This window comes from Corylus avellana, chromosome ca3 (assembly GCF_901000735.1).
Source record: "Corylus avellana chromosome ca3, CavTom2PMs-1.0".
In the NCBI taxonomy this organism is placed as follows: domain Eukaryota; kingdom Viridiplantae; phylum Streptophyta; class Magnoliopsida; order Fagales; family Betulaceae; genus Corylus; species Corylus avellana.
The window spans coordinates 598,831-617,947 of record NC_081543.1 but is presented as its reverse complement, the minus strand read 5'-3'; the positions used below and the strand labels follow the sequence as shown (position 1 = coordinate 617,947).

At 35.9% G+C, this 19,117-nt stretch overlaps 3 protein-coding genes across 4 annotated transcripts; 1 reads left to right on the top strand and 2 right to left on the bottom strand.

Annotated features, from left to right (window-relative positions):
• Positions 1–3,886: 3,886 nt before the first annotated feature.
• LOC132175974 (uncharacterized) lies at positions 3,887–5,755 on the bottom strand. Its single transcript, XM_059588073.1, has 3 exons — positions 5,344–5,755; positions 5,138–5,224; positions 3,887–5,031 (listed from the first exon to the last, which is right to left on the bottom strand). The coding sequence occupies exons 1-3, from the start codon at positions 5,389–5,391 to the stop codon at positions 4,096–4,098; spliced, it is 1,071 nt and encodes a 356-aa protein (XP_059444056.1). The 5' UTR covers positions 5,392–5,755; the 3' UTR covers positions 3,887–4,095.
• Positions 5,756–8,322: 2,567 nt separating this feature from the next.
• LOC132176226 (arabinogalactan O-methyltransferase 2) lies at positions 8,323–9,545 on the top strand. Its single transcript, XM_059588371.1, has one exon. The coding sequence runs from the start codon at positions 8,564–8,566 to the stop codon at positions 9,476–9,478; it is 915 nt and encodes a 304-aa protein (XP_059444354.1). The 5' UTR covers positions 8,323–8,563; the 3' UTR covers positions 9,479–9,545.
• Positions 9,546–10,086: 541 nt separating this feature from the next.
• On the bottom strand, positions 10,087–14,030 carry LOC132176314 (TITAN-like protein). Of its 2 annotated transcripts, none has more exons than XM_059588484.1 (7): positions 13,569–14,030; positions 12,969–13,095; positions 12,508–12,835; positions 12,275–12,351; positions 11,525–11,570; positions 10,847–11,271; positions 10,087–10,362 (listed from the first exon to the last, which is right to left on the bottom strand). In XM_059588484.1, exons 1-7 carry the CDS (start codon positions 13,928–13,930, stop codon positions 10,342–10,344), a joined length of 1,386 nt encoding a protein of 461 aa, XP_059444467.1. In that variant the 5' UTR covers positions 13,931–14,030; the 3' UTR covers positions 10,087–10,341. The 2 variants fall into 2 exon arrangements, with proteins under 2 accessions (XP_059444467.1, XP_059444466.1); XM_059588483.1 differs by having other exon boundaries at positions 10,088–10,362; positions 11,525–11,579.
• Between the last annotated feature and the right edge of the window lie 5,087 nt (positions 14,031–19,117).

Sequence of the window (19,117 nt, the reverse complement as noted above, 5' to 3'; positions counted from 1 at the left end):
GGAGTTGAATTTTAAATGAAATTATGAATTGATAATAAAACAAAACATATTTAATTGAAGATGAATTTTCAGCCCCTGATTTTTAATTTTGGAGGGAAGGTGACCCCTTTTGACTCTTTGAGGGCTTTGGTGGGGAGGCAATGGACTGATTTGTTGGTAATTTTTTTCTCTGGACAATTGGAGGGAAATTGAAATATTTTTATTGCTTTTAGGCTTGGGGTCTGCCTAGCATAAATCATAATGGGGTTATGGCGATTGAATTGCTAATTCTGTGAAGACATGGTCTAGTAATGACTTTTAGGCAGAATTATTTCCAATAACTGCTAGAAGTGAGTAGGAAATATACTCAGAAATTGATGTTGAATTGATTTTAAGGAATCTGGTGCCACCTGCATTAGGAGAAAACTTTAAGAGGAATAAATATATACCTATCAAAAAAAAAAATTTACCTATAAAAAAAAGAGGAATAAATTTATAGAAATCACTGTTGTAACAACGAGCTAAAGCATACTCCACACGTGTATGAATGGGCAGATTATTAATATATATATACTCTTCGATCAACTTTTTCCTTCAAATTGGGTTTAAGTAATTCTTCAAACCTAATCTATTAAACTAACATGTGTAATTAGAAGAGCTATCAGCACACTTGTCAGCTTTATAGACTAGATTGAAAAAAATTTCTTCCAACATAATTTAGAGAAAATTTTGTTCATATTGTTCGATATTGTCTTTAGAATTGATGCCAAGAATATGTAACAAAGTTCATTTTTGGCATCAAATAGTTTCAATCTCACTTGTCCAGATATTGACTTTTTCTTTCTTTCTTTTTGGAGAGTAGATATCGACTTTCAAAATTGTCGCTTGCCCCCTGCCATATGCTTGCTCTTCGCAATAGCCAATAGTCACTTACCCACTCTTGGCAAAAGAATATGTTAAATGGGGTCAACTATAACCCTACATATTAGCTGTGGCTCTTCGGAAAATAATCAACCATTCGGTCTATTTGTTCTTCCTAAGATCCGGTCTGAGCAACTTTGGCTACGGCTTACGGGACTTTCCGGCAAGCTCCTCTTGAAAAAGACCATGAAGCTTAAACAGCTCCTTTTGTCAGCTCTCTCCTTTCTGATTTCCTTTGTTTGAAAATTTTCTACCTTGACCATGGATTATTAATAGGGAGGAGGAAAGAAGTCTCCTTCACAATGTAACAAACTTGCAATGATCCATTGGCCATTGAAATGGGTAATAGACACACAGACTCCTATAAAAAAATGAAAAACATTGGAGAAAGTCATTGATTGAAAGTGCCCTGCAACTGCTGAATAGAACCTTCTTCAACTTCACTGATCACAACCACCAGAAGTTCACCTTTCCCCTTCCCCGTATTGAATGAAAAAAAAAAAAAAAAGAAACTCTAATGACCCAATCTCGTCGAGACCCGTGTCAGCATCCCTTTAAAAGACTGAAACACCAACCTTTCTGCTGTTCATATCCATATTGATTCGGAAGAGATTGGGAAGTTTATGCAGCCTCGTGTGTCGGTGTGTGCAGATGTGAGGCAGGCATTGGAGGGATAAGGAAGTAAGCCTAAGCTTGATTTTATATATATATATATATAATGGGAATTTTAGACAGGGAGTATCTGAAATCTGAAATTTCGACAAGCAGCGTCACAAATGTCTGCCACATGTCTCTTTTCAAAATAAATTCTGTGCATAATCATTTCCACAATTCCACCCCATGCAAACTTTCAAAACAACAAAACATCATTTCAGATTTCCTCCCTTTGTTTGTTAACCGTGGGTTTAGATTCCACCCACCTTAAACACTACGTAAGTAAGAATAAATCAAAAAAAACCACACACTTTTCTTTCCTCATACTTCAAACACCGGAAACAACAAATAAGCAAGACTCCTAAGATTTATCTAATCTTCTGCTCTTCCCCAATATTTTTCGGACAACATAAAGCTCACCATCCACCCTCAACGCCAAGCAAGTTTTCTGCTGTAATCTCCTGTTTTAATTCAAAACTTGGGGATGATTTTTAGTTATGCTGAGACTTAGGAAGAGTTGGTGGTTGTGATGGATAAGGATGTGTCAACAATACACTCATGTGTGATTTTCTTTTCTTTTTTTTACTTTCTTTCGCATTGCATGGGATTATTTTATCTGCTTGTTTGTGTTTTTTATCTCAGTTTTTGTGGGTTTTGCATATTATGCTTATCTTTGATACTGCACGTAATTTACTGAGCAGCCATTTTTCTTGGCATTTGTGCCAAAAATCCTTAGGATTGTATAATTCATTTGGTACATTCTCTTTTAATTTATGTTTATCGGTACGGTTATGATTGTACTGTTGCTTATTGTTGGGTTGCCCTATATATATATAAAAGGTAGAAAGAATCCAAAGATTAGGCTCGGAAATTCTATAAATTATCCCCAACCCAAACGAACAATAAATGACGAGAATTACTGCAGAGGCTTGGTAATTACAACTTACAAGCTTTAGAAATTCGACCTCTATACCGTCCACTTCTTCGGACCTGTGCATAAGTCGTCAGCAAATCCAGCCACACTGTTGGACAAGCAGCAGCCAGTAGGTGTAGCTTCTAAGACGAGGCCATAAGTCGGTATGTTCTTCCTTTCCTTTCTTTTTTTTTTTTTTTAATTTAAAATTTATTCCTACTTTTTGTTTTAGGCCGATATATAAAGTAGGTATATGATTGTACAATGTATGCCAATTACTAGCTAGGTTAGTGTTCAATAGAATTTAAGTGTGTTGATCCAATTTTCTTACTGGGTTCTGTTGTAAAGCCCAGATTAAGAACTTCGGCCATAATGACCATTTTATTTTTCTCTCTTTAAATTGTCTTCTTTCTGGGCTCTTGGGAAGGAGTTTTGATAAGTTCAGTTTTAATTCGAGAGTACTGTTATGTTTTGATTAAGAACACGCCAAAGTGCAGTTTTAATTCGAGAGTTTTCAGGAGTCAAGCTGAGATATGGCTGATAAAGTATTAATTAATAATTAAATTCATCGAACTTTTGAAATAATTGGTGATTTAACTTGGATCTGAACTCTAGAAAATTCTGTCGGCCTCGAATGGCTGGCATCCCCAGTTGCTGTTTGGTGAATTTCTTTTAGGCCCTCTAGTACTCCAATGTTAAAATATAGCACCTTTGGGTCCAAGTCTAGTGCTGGAACCAGTGCACATAATTTAATTGATTCGCTGATGAGATTTTTTTATTGAAATCTACATAAATACTTGGATATGACGCTCAAACAAATTGAGCTTTCTTTTGCAAAATTTTGGGTTTTAATTTGTTATGGATGCAACTATATATAGTTGTCCTTACTGCATATGTATCAGATGCTTTCTGGATGTTATTCAGGTTACACATTTCAATGGCTGCTTTGTTGAGATCATATTGTGAACCTTTTCAAATTCAAAGGAAGAGGCACTAGGTTTTTGCCCATTTTCATATCTGCTCATACATTATTCCGAACAGCTATAGTAGAGTACTGTATAAGAGTTTGCTAAAATTTGTGTCACTTTGTGTGCAGCCTGAGCTAGTGTTCTACATATCTATTTGTCAATATATACAACTGAAGTTGTCTGTATATATGTTATGTATTGTGGAAATGGAATTCTCTTAGCCCTTCTCTTCAAATTGGTTTCTGGCCGACTAACCATTTGGTTCACAAGTAGTTCCTAGGGTCTTAAATGGATACTGATTCGAGACTTTCTATAATAATATGTATAGATTAGTCATATAAAAGATTTCCGGAGAAGTTAAAGACCAGTCACTGGGTTTTCGTAATACCTCAATTTCTACTGGGACTGGGAATCCTGCAGGTGCAACGTTGTGAGAAATCAACATCAATAATGATCCTTCAAATGTCTCCATGGATTAATTCACTCTAATAAAAGGTTCTTTATCTACAGAAATCTAAGGAAAATTTAACGTCCATATCGCTAAAATGTATTGATATTACTAGTCTGGTTTAAACATATTTAAATACATTGTCGATCAAACCTCGTTAAATTGTTGCCCTGATTTAAGGTCGTGATAGCATCAAAGTACTTTGCTCTCACTCATTGGCCTGAAGCAGTTGTAGTGTCAAAGGATTTCTTTCTGACCAAGAGGCAAGTGATCGTTGACGGATTAGCATGTGTATTATCAAGACTACACAACACAAAGTCTGGCTGGTGTAGTGCGAGATTCAACCTATCCTCCCCTACAACCAGTGTAGTTGCATCAAGCAGAACATGCCAGGAGTTCCGATGGGCTTCTGAAACCCAATGAATTGAATTACGAGTCCCTTTTATGTTGACTGGATAACAGAATAACCCTTTTGGGCTGTATCTACACTTCCTCCTAAAATACTGGCTAAGCTGTGATCCCTTGATCCTCAAATCCAGCCAAGTCTCTGGTGCTGATACGACTTTGGATTCCTTGAAAGTAGCAAACTCCCTTATGCAGTCTTCTTCTTCTTCCCCAATAATGGTCATGTAGTAGTTTCCCTTGAAGAAGGGGTAGCTCTCCCCAACCAACTTCATGGCATCCTGGTAGCTTGGAGTGAAGAGAACAAGGTACTCATCATCAGATAATCCACAGTGCGTCAAAACCTTGTTTCGAGCTTGGATTTCGGGGATTGAGATAAAACTTCCAGGAAAGGTGGATTTCTTGGTGAGAATATCAAGCAATCTTGATGGCTCCAACTGGGTCCTATCCAAGTCAGGATGACCGGTTCCAGAAGAGGGTGTGGAAGGATCTCTGAAGGTACCCCTTGGGGACTTCCCCCTATCTTCAAACATGGGTTCTGAGGGCTCCTCATGGATGCAAAGGCTAGAGAGATCTATCTTTTCTCCTTCAACTAGCCCGGAATATTGCGGGTACTTTGCTAAGACATACTGTTCAACATATTGCATTTCTGATGGCGTGATCGGACCTGACCATCTGAGGTCAAGACCATGCAATGTTGATATGGCTTCAGCTACGACGTGAGGAGGTATCACGATATTGGCTTTCTATTTTATTTCGAAAAAGAAAAAATCAAAACCCCAATCAGATAGACATTATATTAGGTGCCCTGAAAACTTTCTACATAACAGGAGATAAGAATATGAATGATACCTTAACAACCAAACTGGTTGTACTTCTGCCATTTTCTGCAGGCGGTTTGTGTATAGAAGCAAAGAGGGACTTTTTATTATCACCTTCCTGATTTGTTGTCAAATTGTTTTATGAGAATCTTTGAATCTCTTATGCAATGAGAATTTTGTATGACAGAACTGAAAATAGCAACAAAAGAATATGGTTTTGGAATTATAAGTACTCACCTTTGATCCTGCAAGTGAAACAACCTGTTGTTCAGTGTTCCTTCCCATAGTATGTACTCTCTCTGCCACTAAGCTTTGTTCATGGGCCAACTATGCAAGACTCAGGAAGATTTGAGGAAGAAGAAGTCAAAATATCAGGAGAAAAAAGAGAGGTAATACGAATTCACTTGCGAAAACACTCTCTTGCTGCGGAATTGGGTTTAGGATGGAAGATTTAGGGAATAATAGAATCTATGGCAGAGTGGACAGAAGAGAGAAGAAGAGAGAATAGAGAAAAACGCGCCAAACTGATCAAAACCTCTTGTTGCTGATATGGATTGGTGTGCTAGATAAACCAAAAGAAACAACTAGGAAGGGAGAAAAGAAGAGGATATGGAGGAAAAATCAAAGGCAGGTGTGTAGAGAAGTCTGAGCCAAACTCACTAAAGCATTGGTTATTGCAGATGAGGTTCTGAATGGTGGGGTATTAAAGATATTATAAGACTGGATCTCTACATCCACAATGACAACAGCAATGTTTTGAAACAGTATACCATGACTCAGTAATAACACTTCTGTTAGCATAACCATGGTTTAGAATATAGATTATGTCTTCAAGTTTAGTATGTGTAACTTGATCATTGGTTAAGTTTATATGAGATTAATTCTTTTTTCTGGCTGGAATACCCACCCACTTAAAGATAGATGGTACAGAGTTGAATTTTAAATGAAATTATGAATTGATAACAACATAATACATATTTAATTGAAGATGAATTGTCACCTCTGAATTTTAAATTTTGGATGGAAGATGACCCTTGAGGGCGTTTGGTGGGAAGCAATATTAGACTGATTTGTTGGTAATTTTTTTCTATACAAAATTGAAATATTTTTATTGATTTTAGGCTTGTGGTCAGCCTATCATAAATCATAATGGGGTAAGGTGATTGAATTGCTATTTCTGTGAAGACATGGTCTAGTAATGACTTTAAGCCAGAATTATTTCCAGTAGCTGCTAGAGGTGAGTATGAATGTGCTCAAAAATTGATGTTGAATTGATTTTAAAGTATCTGAGATCTAGTGCCACCAGCTTTAGGGGAAAACTTAAGAGGATTAAAGTTATTGAAATTACTGTTGTATTGGTTGGACATGTAACAACTAGCTAAGGCACACCTATACTGCTCAAACATAGTTTTACTTCAAATTGGGTTGGCGGAACGGAAATTCCCATAACCCAATTTGCAGGAAAATTTTGTACATATTGTTCGGTATTGTCTCTAGTATCAAATTTAGCTGTATGTATTTGGAATTGATGCAAAGAATATGTATCCAAACTCTTTTTTGGCACCAAATACTTGCAATCTCACTTGTCAAGATATTGACTTTTATTCATATTGAAAACAAAACTTTTAGAATAATCAGTTATCCTGCGATGTGAAGCAGTTGCAGCCCATTACAATATTTTTCAAAACCACCCACATTTTCGCTTCCCCCTGCTATATGCTTGCTATGTGCAATGGCCATCCATTCTTGGAAGAAAAAGAAAATAATGTTAAATGGGGTCAATTAGGCACGACTCTAGTTTTGTCTCTCTGCAGAAGAAACCAAAAACAATTGCTTTTGATTCGGCACAAACAATGTTGAGAGAGAGACAGGAGAGTATATTCTTATAGAATTACTTTCATGGCTTTAAAATAAGGACAGTTTTTCTCCAGACTAGATTAGAGAAATTTTCTTCAACCTAGTCTATAAGAATGACACGTGTCTATTTTTTTATTAACATGTGAGATACACATGAGTTTTTAATAAAATTTATTCTAACTTTGTCCCTGCTATTAAAAAAACATATGCATCTCACAAGTTATTAAAAAAATAGATACATGTCATTTTTATAGACTAGGCTGAAAGAAATTCTTTCAACCCAGTTTGAAGGAAAACTGTCCTAAAAATAATAAATATCCCGTTTATATATATATAAAAAAGTGAAAAAACCAACCCACAGCAAGTTGTAGGTCATCTTTTTCTTTTTCTTTTTCTTTTTTTTTTTTTCTTTTTTCTCTCATTTTTTTTTTTAAAAAAAAAAAATTAAGGATATATTTATATTTTTATAAATTTTAGAGGGGTATAAAGAGCATTTAACTTGTTAACTGTTTGAATTAACGAAAAATCCTAATGGTAAGGGATGATTGAACCGCGCTGAAATATTCAACACCCATCTTGCAAATTTCTGAACTTTGGAGACAACACTGCAAAGCCACGAAAGTTAAGTTGCCGCGAAAAATAATTAATCATTCGGTCTAATTGTTCTTCCTAAGATCCAATCGGAACAGCTTCCTTCCCTTAGCTACGGGACTTTCCGGGAAGCTTCTCTTGAAAAGGACTACAAAGCTTAAACAACTATTTTTTTTCAGCACTCTCCTTTCTGATTTCCTTCTTTTGAGAATTTATTACCTTTCACTATGGATTATCCATAGGCAGGAGGAAAGAAATCCCTTTCACAATGGATGAAGATGAATGATCCACTGGCCATTGAAATGTGTAATAGACATACTCCTATATAAAATGAAAAGCATTGGAGGAAGCCATTGATTGAAAGTGGCCCTTCAACTACTGAATAGCCCTCTTCAACTTCACTCATAACTACCAAACGTGGTACCCAAAAAGAAAAGGAAGGAATGAATTAATGGCCCAATCTCCAATCACGTAGAGACCCATGTCAGCACCCCTTTATAATGATTGAAACACCAACCATTTCTGCGGTTCTTTTTCATACAGACATTAAAAAAAAAAGTGTTAGCAATACGGACAATAAATGCGAGAAAGCTCTTTGAGGCTTACCTGCCCCTAATAAGTTTTGGACAATTCATCCATCTACTAAGGCAGGTGGGCTCTATAAGAATTCACTTATATTTTTTTGCCTAAATTACTAGTGATATGAATAAAAAACTACTGAAAATTCGAATCATTTCCTTCTCGAAGAGATACGCATAGGCAGTTTTGATATCCCATAAGCAAAATTGCAACCGCAGCAGCAATTAGGTGACAAGGTAACAACTCAAACAAAAGAAAAAGAAAACACTTGAAACAAAAGCAAACTGTTTCCTTCCTTCTCACTCTAAGAAGATATCAATGCCCAAGGGGCACCATCAGATTAACAACTCTGCATCATCAAAAACCCCCCCACTGCAAATGCCCTGTAAAAGAGGATGTGCTGGTAGCTGTGCTACTGCTGAAAGAAACAATGCCCCCAGAAGTGCCTCATTGCCGTCCTCTTGTAACTCTGGTTCAATTTTCTCCTCAACAGAATCTACCAATTGATTACAAATATTTCAAAGGAAGGAAAAAGATGAACATCCCCATAAAGAAACTTCTCCCTGCACTTGTCCTGATCCTCTCAAGCTTCTCCATCATTAGATTTCTTTTAATCACCATCACTACTTCATCCAGCTCCACTCGGCTCCCTACTTTTTCCACTTTTTTTCAGCACACTCCATCACATGAGCCGGGCTCCTCAACAAAACAACCAAAAGCCATCACAGAAAAGGAATTTCATCTCCTATCAAATCTTGTTGCTCAAAAATCCCCCTGCAACCTCCTCATTTTTGGGCTTGAACCCAAATACCTGTACCTCTCACAGATCAATGCAGGCGGCACCACCGTCTTTCTAGAGGACGATATCGGCAAGCTAGACAAAATCAAAGCCAATTCAAACAGCACCAAAACATACAAGGTTGAATACCAAACACCTGCAAAAGAGGCTTACAAGCTGCTCAAGCATGCCAGACAGAACCCGGCCTGTGAACCCGGCTCCGGACCGATTCAAGCATCAAAATGCAGGCTTGCATTGAGAAACTTACCACAAGAAGTGTACCAGCAAAAGTGGGATGTGATAGTGGTGGATGGGCCAAGCGGAGATACACCAGAGGCACCAGGTAGGATGGCAACAATCTATAGTGCTAGTATAATTGCAAGAGCTGGAAATACAACAGATGTAGCCATTCATGACGTCCATCGAATGATTGAAAAGTGGTTTTCTTGGGAGTTTCTGTGTGACGAGAACCTGGTTTCTTCCAAAGGGAATCTGTGGATTTTCAGGATTAGGGGTCAATTAAATTCTACTACATTTTGCTCTGCTAGACCTGTTGTGATAGAGTAGCAGCATTCTTTTTTCTCAGAGGTGCGAGTATAAAGTAACGATATACATTTAATTTTTATTTTTTTTTAGATGATATACATTTAATTACTTGGTATTTTTTTTAACCAAAACATGTGCAAATTGCGAAAACATGAAACATGATGCCATGGCAATTTTGCTTGTATCAGCCCCGACCAACAATATTTTTAGTGCGTTTGATTTCATAGATCAAAATTACAAGTTTAAACTAAATCGTAAAAAATATATATATCATTTGAGAGTACATTTTTTTAAAATTATAATTCAAAAACATTAAAAAAAAAAAAAAAAAAATATCTTTGTTTTTCAAACGTAGATAAGGGTTTCGTTTTAAAAAACATACGATTTTAAAGGATAAATCACAATTTCACCAAATGTTTAACTGTGTTTTTAAAAACCATGTTTTAACCTTGTAATTTCAAAACGTGCAATTTGATTAGAAACTGGATTTTTTAAAAATTTTGGTAAAATTATGATTTTGTCTTTAAAATCCTAGTTTAGACTTTAAAATTACATTTTTGGCTTGCTGAATCTTACATTGCAAAATAAAAAATGTAATTTCTATCATTAATCTTGTGCAAGACTTCTCATATGACAACAAACTTCCTTCTTCTTTTTTTCTTTTTTTTTTTTTTTTTTTTTTAATATACAATAGCCTATGAATCTACAAAACCCTTTTTGGGCTGCATTGCACCAAAACTGCTTCCCCCCTTTCCCATGAGACTCTGGCTCCATTTAATCAAAACTCAGCATGGGACAGGAATTAATAAGATATATACATAGAGATTCTCTAACAAGAGAGCCACCAGGAAGATCAATACTGAGCATTTTTATCTCCGAAATAATCATTCAGCTGCTTCTCTTCGCTGCAAGGATGACCAGAGAAGAGAAAAGCATAAGCCTTGGGAAATCCATTCATAAAACACAAACTATCGTGTAACTGTTCTCATTATTATTATTTTCGGTAAGGAACTGCTTCCATTATTATATGCATAAAATCACCCAAACTACATGCAACATACTCTAATGTAAGTTTGAAACAATTAATGCTAGAGCTGCACATCAGTTCTAGTCCACTCCAGAAGCAACATGCATTTATCAAAGCATATCTATCAGCTGTATACACCAAGAGTCCGTTTGGCCAAGCGATTTTGCAAGTCAATCACAGAAAGTGTGTTTTAAAAATAATGGTGATTTGAAAACATAAAAAAATCTGCATTTTCAAATTTTTGAAAAAGCAAATCCAAACGAACCCTAAGATGCACTCACACGTATATACACAAACTAGAGTATTAACAGCCTAAAGAATTTTAAAACCTACAATGTCATATTTGAGAATGTGGAGCTCACCATTCGCTTACTGATGTATGGTTGTATCTTAACTGGCATCTCAGATTTACTTTCAAGCTCGGGAAATTTTTGTTTCTCCATCTCAAATTCTTTTCTAGATTCTTTCCGGCTACCAGATTGCCAAACTCTACCAAAGTTAGGAAGCCAATTAGCAGTGCAATCGTCCTTGACAATCTCTCCCCTCTTCTCCATCTCCAGCTCAATCTTTCTCTTTTCTGCCCAAGCAGCTCCAACTCGTTTCGGGTTCAAATTTTTGGATTTCCCTGACTTATTAGGAAACACGAGGTTTCCTGTTGCTGGTGTTAGCTGAACATTGATCTGACTTCCTTTAGTCGCTTCGAACCATGGAGGTGGTGCTCCAGAATGCACATTGCCTCTAGCCTCTTCGGGGTTGGAGGTAGAAACTCGGGTGAGATTTTGCAAACCTAAAGAGGGGAAAAAAAAAAAAAAAAAAAAATTCACAAGATGAGGACAGTACAAAATAAAGCACTGCTCCACCAAACTCCTTGTGCACTAAGCTAATCAAGATCTATATGTGAATTTACTGCAAACAATGTCAATCCTAAGAACACATGCCGCTCAAATGATGAATTCATATGGGATCTAGGTAACAGATGCATGAAGAAAAAAAATAATGAGAAGAAGGAAAAAAAAAAAAAAATTGACAAAGATTGATACCCTGAGAAATGCTCTCTCCTTTTACAATTCCTTCATCCTCATGCACCTGGTACATCTATATCCAAACACATTAAATGTTTGAAGGTATTGTAAGTACATATGAATGTGCAAAACAACAAAACAAAGGTATGGATCTACAGGGAGGCCATGAAAGACGTGACTGTCAAATTTTCACTGTTGGAACATTAGTATAAAATACAAATAAATTATGAAAAAAATCAACACTAGTGATCATGCCAAACATGGGGCTACCAGAAGACTACCAAAACGTAATATAAAGCTTATACCTGAACATACAAGCAGTATGTAGAGCCACCCAGCCCTACGGCATGCTGATATTTGGATTTTCATCATTAAGAGCTTAGTTTATCACAATAATTGGATCAAATGACTAGCCCTATTGTTAGCAAAACTTTTGTTGAGCATAAAATACTGTTAATACAAGAAGAACCCAACAAAGATTATAATAAGCGAATGGTACAAAAACATCAATTAGTTGCATAAGTAAACGAGAAAGATATTACTCCCATGTACAGATGGTAATTATTTCTCTTTGAAAATTAATCCAGTAGTGGATAGTCTCCTCTAAAAAATAACTAAGTAGATGCTACTGCCATCTTCAATCAAAATGTTTTCCTTAACTTTATCAAACATTTCGTTTGTTCATTTCTATGGAATGGACTACCCTACAATATCCAGGATAGGTATGTGACAATGACATTTAATCTCGGTGCAGATGACAGAACTTACCCTTTCATTACTGAAATAGCCATCAGCTGAGCATCTTGTACTGTTAAAAGGGAAAGGATGTTGGCTATCCCTCCAAACTGGGTCATAATGTAAGCACATAGCAGATAAAACTACCATAAGCGTTCTCATTCGTGAGAGGAAAGTCCACCATAACATAAACCAAATAACTTGAATTAATAAATAATTAAAAAAGTAAAAAGAGGTAATATGAAATATAAATAGAATATACATACCTTGCAAATCCTTCAAGTCACATAAATTTGTACCAGAGCATGTCTCTGCTGGTAAAGAAGAGCTAACATCATGGGCAAATGTGCCAAAATTTGCGACTTCAGAGAGTCCTGAATGGGATACCTGATACTCATTCGTATAATAATGTAAAGGCATAACACCATTTGAAAGACTTGATTTAACAGATTGGATACTACTATTTTCAAAACTATCTATATTTCCATAGTTGAGTTCATTGTGGATATCATTCAAAGGTGCAAATACTGGCCCAATAGGTCCTTCACTCGATGATACAGCATTGCTCTCCAAAGATTTGCACTTTTCCTCCCACTGCAGTCATGAAACGAGTATTAGGTTTCTTTCTTTGATTACTCAACCACCATATTATTGAATGCTATGAATCTGAAATCCCATGGAAATGAAATATTCAATAACCTTTGATTATAAATGCTATAACAAGTACCTTAGCTACATCAGGTTCTGAAATCCTAAAAGTATCCAAGCGATCCATCCCACCACCATATTTCCACAGACAATGCTTCAAATTCTTCAGATGATCCGCACTAGCTAGATGATTAATCGCATTATAACTGTTCACAGAATACGAAGCATGTAATTAAAAAAGAAACTCATCCTAGCAGAGCTCTTAAACCATATTCAACAGTTTGGTTGCTCTAAAAATCAATATAATTCAACGAGAATTCTATAAGTCTCAGATTCTTCGCTATTAATTGCGATTTTAAAAATCGCTTTTTTATAAATTGCTTTTTGAAATCGCAATTTCTAAAACCCCCAAGTTTTGAAACCACAATACCAAACGGACCCTAAAAGAACCTCAAAAAAATCAAAAGCTCCAATACAAGTGTTGAGTATATTGTTGCTATATTCTGGAAAAAGAAAACGTGTTACTAGTCTTCCTTAAATTTTTCATTAATTTTGGAACTCAACAAAACATTTAAGCATAGAATTTCAAAAAATTTAACTATCTTCTCTTTGTTCCTCGCGTTTTCTCAGAAATTAAACAAGATAACTCAAAAAGATCGGCTACATAGAATGCGGTTACCAGGCGAAGGAGCTACCGAGCTCGTCGATGTCGAAGTCGCAGAAGACGCACCAGAGGCGGTTGCGAGAGGCGAGCTCGGGCCGGAGAGGGCTAGGGTTCTTGAGGAAGAAACGAATGTCCGAGAGCTTGGCGTGGAACCGAGAGAGGAAGTTCGAGAGGGAGCTCTTGTGGCTCGGGAAGTACTTGTGGCGCTCGCCCTGGTTGTGGTTCAAATTGCACACCTTGCAGAACTCGTAGTCGCTCTTCTTCTTCTTCGTCTTCTGCTTCTTACTGTAGTTGTTATTTTCACTATTATATTTCGCGGTATTGGTTTTAGGGTTCGGATCAGGATGTGGCTTCTGAGTCTGTGTGTTTTCCTCCATTATCGTACCGACGAAACGCACTCTCTCCGAAGAGATGGGAAATTCGAGAAAGTTTAAGAAAATTTTTGAAGAAGAAGAAGGGAAAGAGAAGCGGGTCGCTTCGCGGGCTATTCACGAACCGGGTACAAAAGATCACGTCTCAAATATCTATAATTTTATTTGCGAAAAATAAAAATATATCTAAAACTTTGTTGTATTATGTATATTTTTTAAAAAAAAAATTAACTATTTTTTAAAAAAAAAATTATGAATTTAATATTATTATATTTTAATTATTTCATTTTAAACAAAAATTATATAAAGTACGAAAAAGTATGAATTGTAAAACACCAAGGCTTATGTTTGCTAACTTATTCTTCCTTTATAAAGCTTTTTACATCTCTTTTTAGGAATATTTTGACAAAACATAGGTTTAACTTTTATAGTGTTAACAGCTAATTTATTATTTAAAAAAATAAAAAAGGGACCGCATAGCCACCCTAAGTGGAGGAGAGGGGTCACGCGCAATTTCTGTTCGCATGCCGGGTTTGGGTCATATCAATGCATGAATATAAGATTATATATGTCAATCTTAATTCAACTCATTTAATTAAACGGGTCAAACCCTTCAATCATAACCCTCTAATTTTGTACTGGGTTAGTGTCAAGTTTGTAAGTCATGTCAAAAATTGCTAGCCATTATATTGTATATCGAGTTCAGATCATGTGAATGCATGGGTGTAAGACGGACTATATAAGTCAACCAAAACCCAAACCATTTAATTAAACGGGTCAAACCCTTCAACCATAACCCTTTAATTTAATGTCGGATTCTTAGGTCGTGTCAAAAGTTGTCAACCTTAGCTACGCGGCCACCTTTATATATATATATATATATATATATAATTAACTCTATATTTGTTTGTGCTTTTCCAAAATAAACATGTGTAAACCACATAATTCAGTTTCTCAAATATAGACCCAATAGAAACTAATTTTCACACTTATCTCAGGTTAAAACATTTTTTCAAAAAATGAAAAACACCTACCCAAATACCCTAACAAACATAGCCAATAGGATAGTTTAGGAACACGGTTGAAAATGGAGTATTTATTATCAATTGGATAAATAGCAATTTTCTTAAAGAACAATGTCAAGGAGTAAATGTAACATGAAACAGCTTAAAGCATCATAAATTATAAATTATGAGCTAACAACACAAATGAGACCATATTTAAGTACATAAAAGACTAAACTATTAGGTCAAGAGGTCCAATCAGTGGATAAATCCATACCAAACTACATACCTAGCTGATTAATGTGAGAATTTTTAAAAAACGTACAACACCATAATTGACTAAATTATAAAACCAGCAAATTAATAACCAAAATCTTATTTTAAGACTTCAACCAAAACAAAAAGGTAATTAGTTTTCAAGAATTTCTTCATGAATCCTTGAAAGAGCATAAGTTGCGAACGCCAATTCTTCATTCAATTGTCCCAAGTTTCAGACTATGATGCATATTCTAATTTTCTCAATTTACCCTATCCCTAATATATGATCATGCTACCGTCAAAATTAAAGATTGATGGGAATTGAGGAGCAACAATATTATACATCATTCCTTTTTATGGCTGAAATTAAAACCTAACCATCATTAATTGATCAATTGCATGTAACCGCAACCAGTTTATACGGTTATCATTTTTAAGTAACTGCCATCACAAGAGCTAGACGTTATGCGGTTATTGAAGGCGGGTCATTAACCACTTTTCAAGTAATTATGGATCGGTCATTTTTTTTTCTTCAAACGTACTCCTAAACGGACACTTTCTACAATTTTGTTTAATACAAACGTTTGACTTGCGAAAATCACAAGGCCGAAGGGATTCACCTCGAAGATATGAATGGTAGGAATTAATAAACATATAGGAAGATTAATCCCATCACTATCTTTTTTAGTGGTAAATATTTCACAATGGCTGTGATCTGCCTATTAATCTTTATTTTCAGATGGTTCAATGGTAATAAGCAGTAGGCCAAGAACGTGAGAATGCTTCGGCATAGCTAGGCTTCCTTATATGTTGATGTCAAATGATATATGAAATCTGTACGTTATGGATCTCCTTTAATCCTTTTAGTATTTTACGAGAACATAGAGCACCCACTTATAAGGGCAACGTCTGCTAGCTAACCCAGCCAGTGGTACTACTATATAATGTGATTCACATGATTCTCACATGGTGTGACAGAAAGAGTTTAGTCCCACCATGATCTGAAGTTTCCTGGCTTCAAAAGTCAGCAGACTTTTTCTTTTGATTGGTTTAGAAATGGTTTGATCCAACAATCTCAATCATTCAATATCTTTCTTTCTTTTGTACCTAGAAAGATATGACCAAAAAAAAATTATTACTTAAAAGAAAATATACATTTCCTGTTCAGCAAGTAGTATATATCATCAGAGCTGAACTTTGTGAATCCTCACATGCCACTGCCCATGTAAGTAGTAGATAGAAAAAGTAAAATGCATTGTCTTAAAATATAAATTAAATAATTAAATTTACTATTTTTTATTAGTTTAAACTTTTGTTAGGCCTAATTGCCCGAATACCCGGCCTATCTTCCGATAGACCCAAAATATACAACCACAAAGCACCACATCGGATCCCATCTCAATCTTAGTACATGATCAACATTGATTCTCATGATCCCGGCCAGTAGAAAGTTATGAGTTGCATGAGTCAGGGGCCCTAGAGAGTGATGTATGGCTACAAAAGCTGACTATAAAAGACAGCTGACAGCAAGTAAAAGGAGGATTTTCGTCTCCTATATCTTTCGTTCTCTCAACTATTTTCCTCATTAATCATACTAACTTAAACATCAGAGCTATTTTTCGCTAGCTCGCTCTGACAAGTTCTTGTGCTTATTTTTGTCAATGATCTTTGCAAATACCTCGTGTTAAAATAGTGATTAAATTCATCTATTCCTATCAGGTTAACCTTTTGGGATATAAGCAGTAGTTTAACATGGTATTAAAGCCAAAGGTCATGAGATCATCGAACCTTGACTCCGTCAAATCACCTCCTATTTAAATTAAATATTCCACGTGTTGGGCATCACCTATTAAAAGAGAGTTTAAGCTCACAGGTGAGAAAAAATATTAAACTAATGATTAAGTGATTAAATTTACATCTTCCTATCCGCTTAAGCTTTTAAAAACGTAAACACTCAGCTACCTAGAGGAGTAGTGCATTGATGTCCCTACGCATAACCACTGAATTTGGCAAAGATTTGTTTGTCGACAACAGTTTAATTAAGGTAACTTGAGAAAAGTCATGATGAGTTATATATATATATATATATATATATTAACAGTCTCATACGCTTGTTTGCACTCAAAATTTACTTCTAAGTTCTAACTCTTCTCTACAATTTATTCAAATGAGAATGCAAACAGTATCACTTGACAATCGAATGCGGACAGTGTGAAAAAAGACAAAGTTTAAGGTTTTGTCATAATGACAACTTTGATAACTCGGGGAGCATGTCCTACATCTTTATCCCGCTCTTCAACTTTCCGAAATAATTGATGATTCTTGCATTTCTATGATTGTAACAAAATAAAAGATAAAAGACAAGGGGTCTGTAATGCAAGTGGTCATATGTCGGAGTACGGCTGATCACGAACTAGATTAATATCTGGCGGTGTTGTGAGAGTCCATGCCATTGGAACTCACCACTAAGCATTTTCTGTTAAGCTTCCAGCAGTCCAAACGTACGTGTAAGTTTCTATCAATGGCATCCAGCTTTTCAGTGTAGAGCATCATGTAGACAGTTAGCTAGGTTTCCTTTAATTAGGACAAGTACTGCTGCACTCATTTTCTGAGAAATCGTTTTCTTCATTTTATCTTTTTGAAGATTTTGATCCCAAAAAAGTAAAGTTTAAAGCTAACAGTAACATGCGGTTGACTAGGATATGTAATGAATATTGCTATGTCAATCTCGAACAATGGACACTTAAAGGAGAGAGAATGGTTGGAGACTTGCCGAGAATACCAACAAAGAAAATATCTTATACTTAAGTTAGTAAGATTGGATCGCTAATTAGAGAGTACTGAAAATTACAAGAATTGTAATGCAAATGGTAATGTGTGTACTAGAATTGGTTGCATATATAACATTCTTTAAGCGGAGTGCTTACTAACAAGTATACAATCTTAATTAGGCGTTGCCCACTGATAAGGTATATATGTAAGACCCTGGCCAAGTATGGCATTGAATTCGTGTCTTTTCGCTAGTTAGGTACGGTGTTAGTCAGGTGTCTCCTTATAGTGGAGTACGGCTTTGGCCAAGCATGGCTCAATTAGGGTTTGTGGTTTGGGCTTGACTACTTCGGCACAACCGTGAGCTCCTGGGCCCGCATTCTCAACCTAGGTTGGCCAGGTGGATATGGGGTATATCAATTAATCCTAATGCTTACACCCTGCAAAAAAATGGACCACATTTATCAAAAGGTAAAACGAAGGGATTGATCGAACTTGTTGAAATTACAAGCGTTAAACAAGTAGTGAAGTGAATTTGCGGTGATCTGAACGTCTTTTTGAAGTAATGTTAGTAGCAGACAGCAGTTGTTGGGGAAAGCAAGAAACAAGTGGTTAGGAGGTGAAACATTTTGGTACTGATCTTATAATCCTTAATTAGGTTTGGCAGTTAAAAAGAACGAAGATTCCGGCAACCACATTAATTAAGTATATATAGCTAGGGCTATAATATTAAATTGGATCGTCTTTTTTATTTTCCTCCCCATGCTTTCCTAGCTGTTCCAAATGTACTTTTCAGAAAAGGACCTAATATATGTTGAAACTTTATGATCATTTGCCCCCACTACATAATTAATAATGTCATGATCTCATCAAAGAATCAAGTGTATTATTGAAGCCACTGATCTCTTGATCAGTCTTGAGTGATTAACTGTATTTGAGTAATATGTTTGGAGCTAGGTTGCTGACAAATGAAGCTAATGCCAATATTGCCGCGACATCTTGAAAAGGAGCACTGCACTCACTGTTCTGATTGATGCTTTTAGTATAGTCAGTAGAGCCATCCTATCCAAAAATGTTTCTTTTGTGTTGGATCCCAGACATGGATAGTGGGTGTTCGGGTTCTTATGAGCAAAAGTTAAGAAGTTGCATACAAGTGGATACA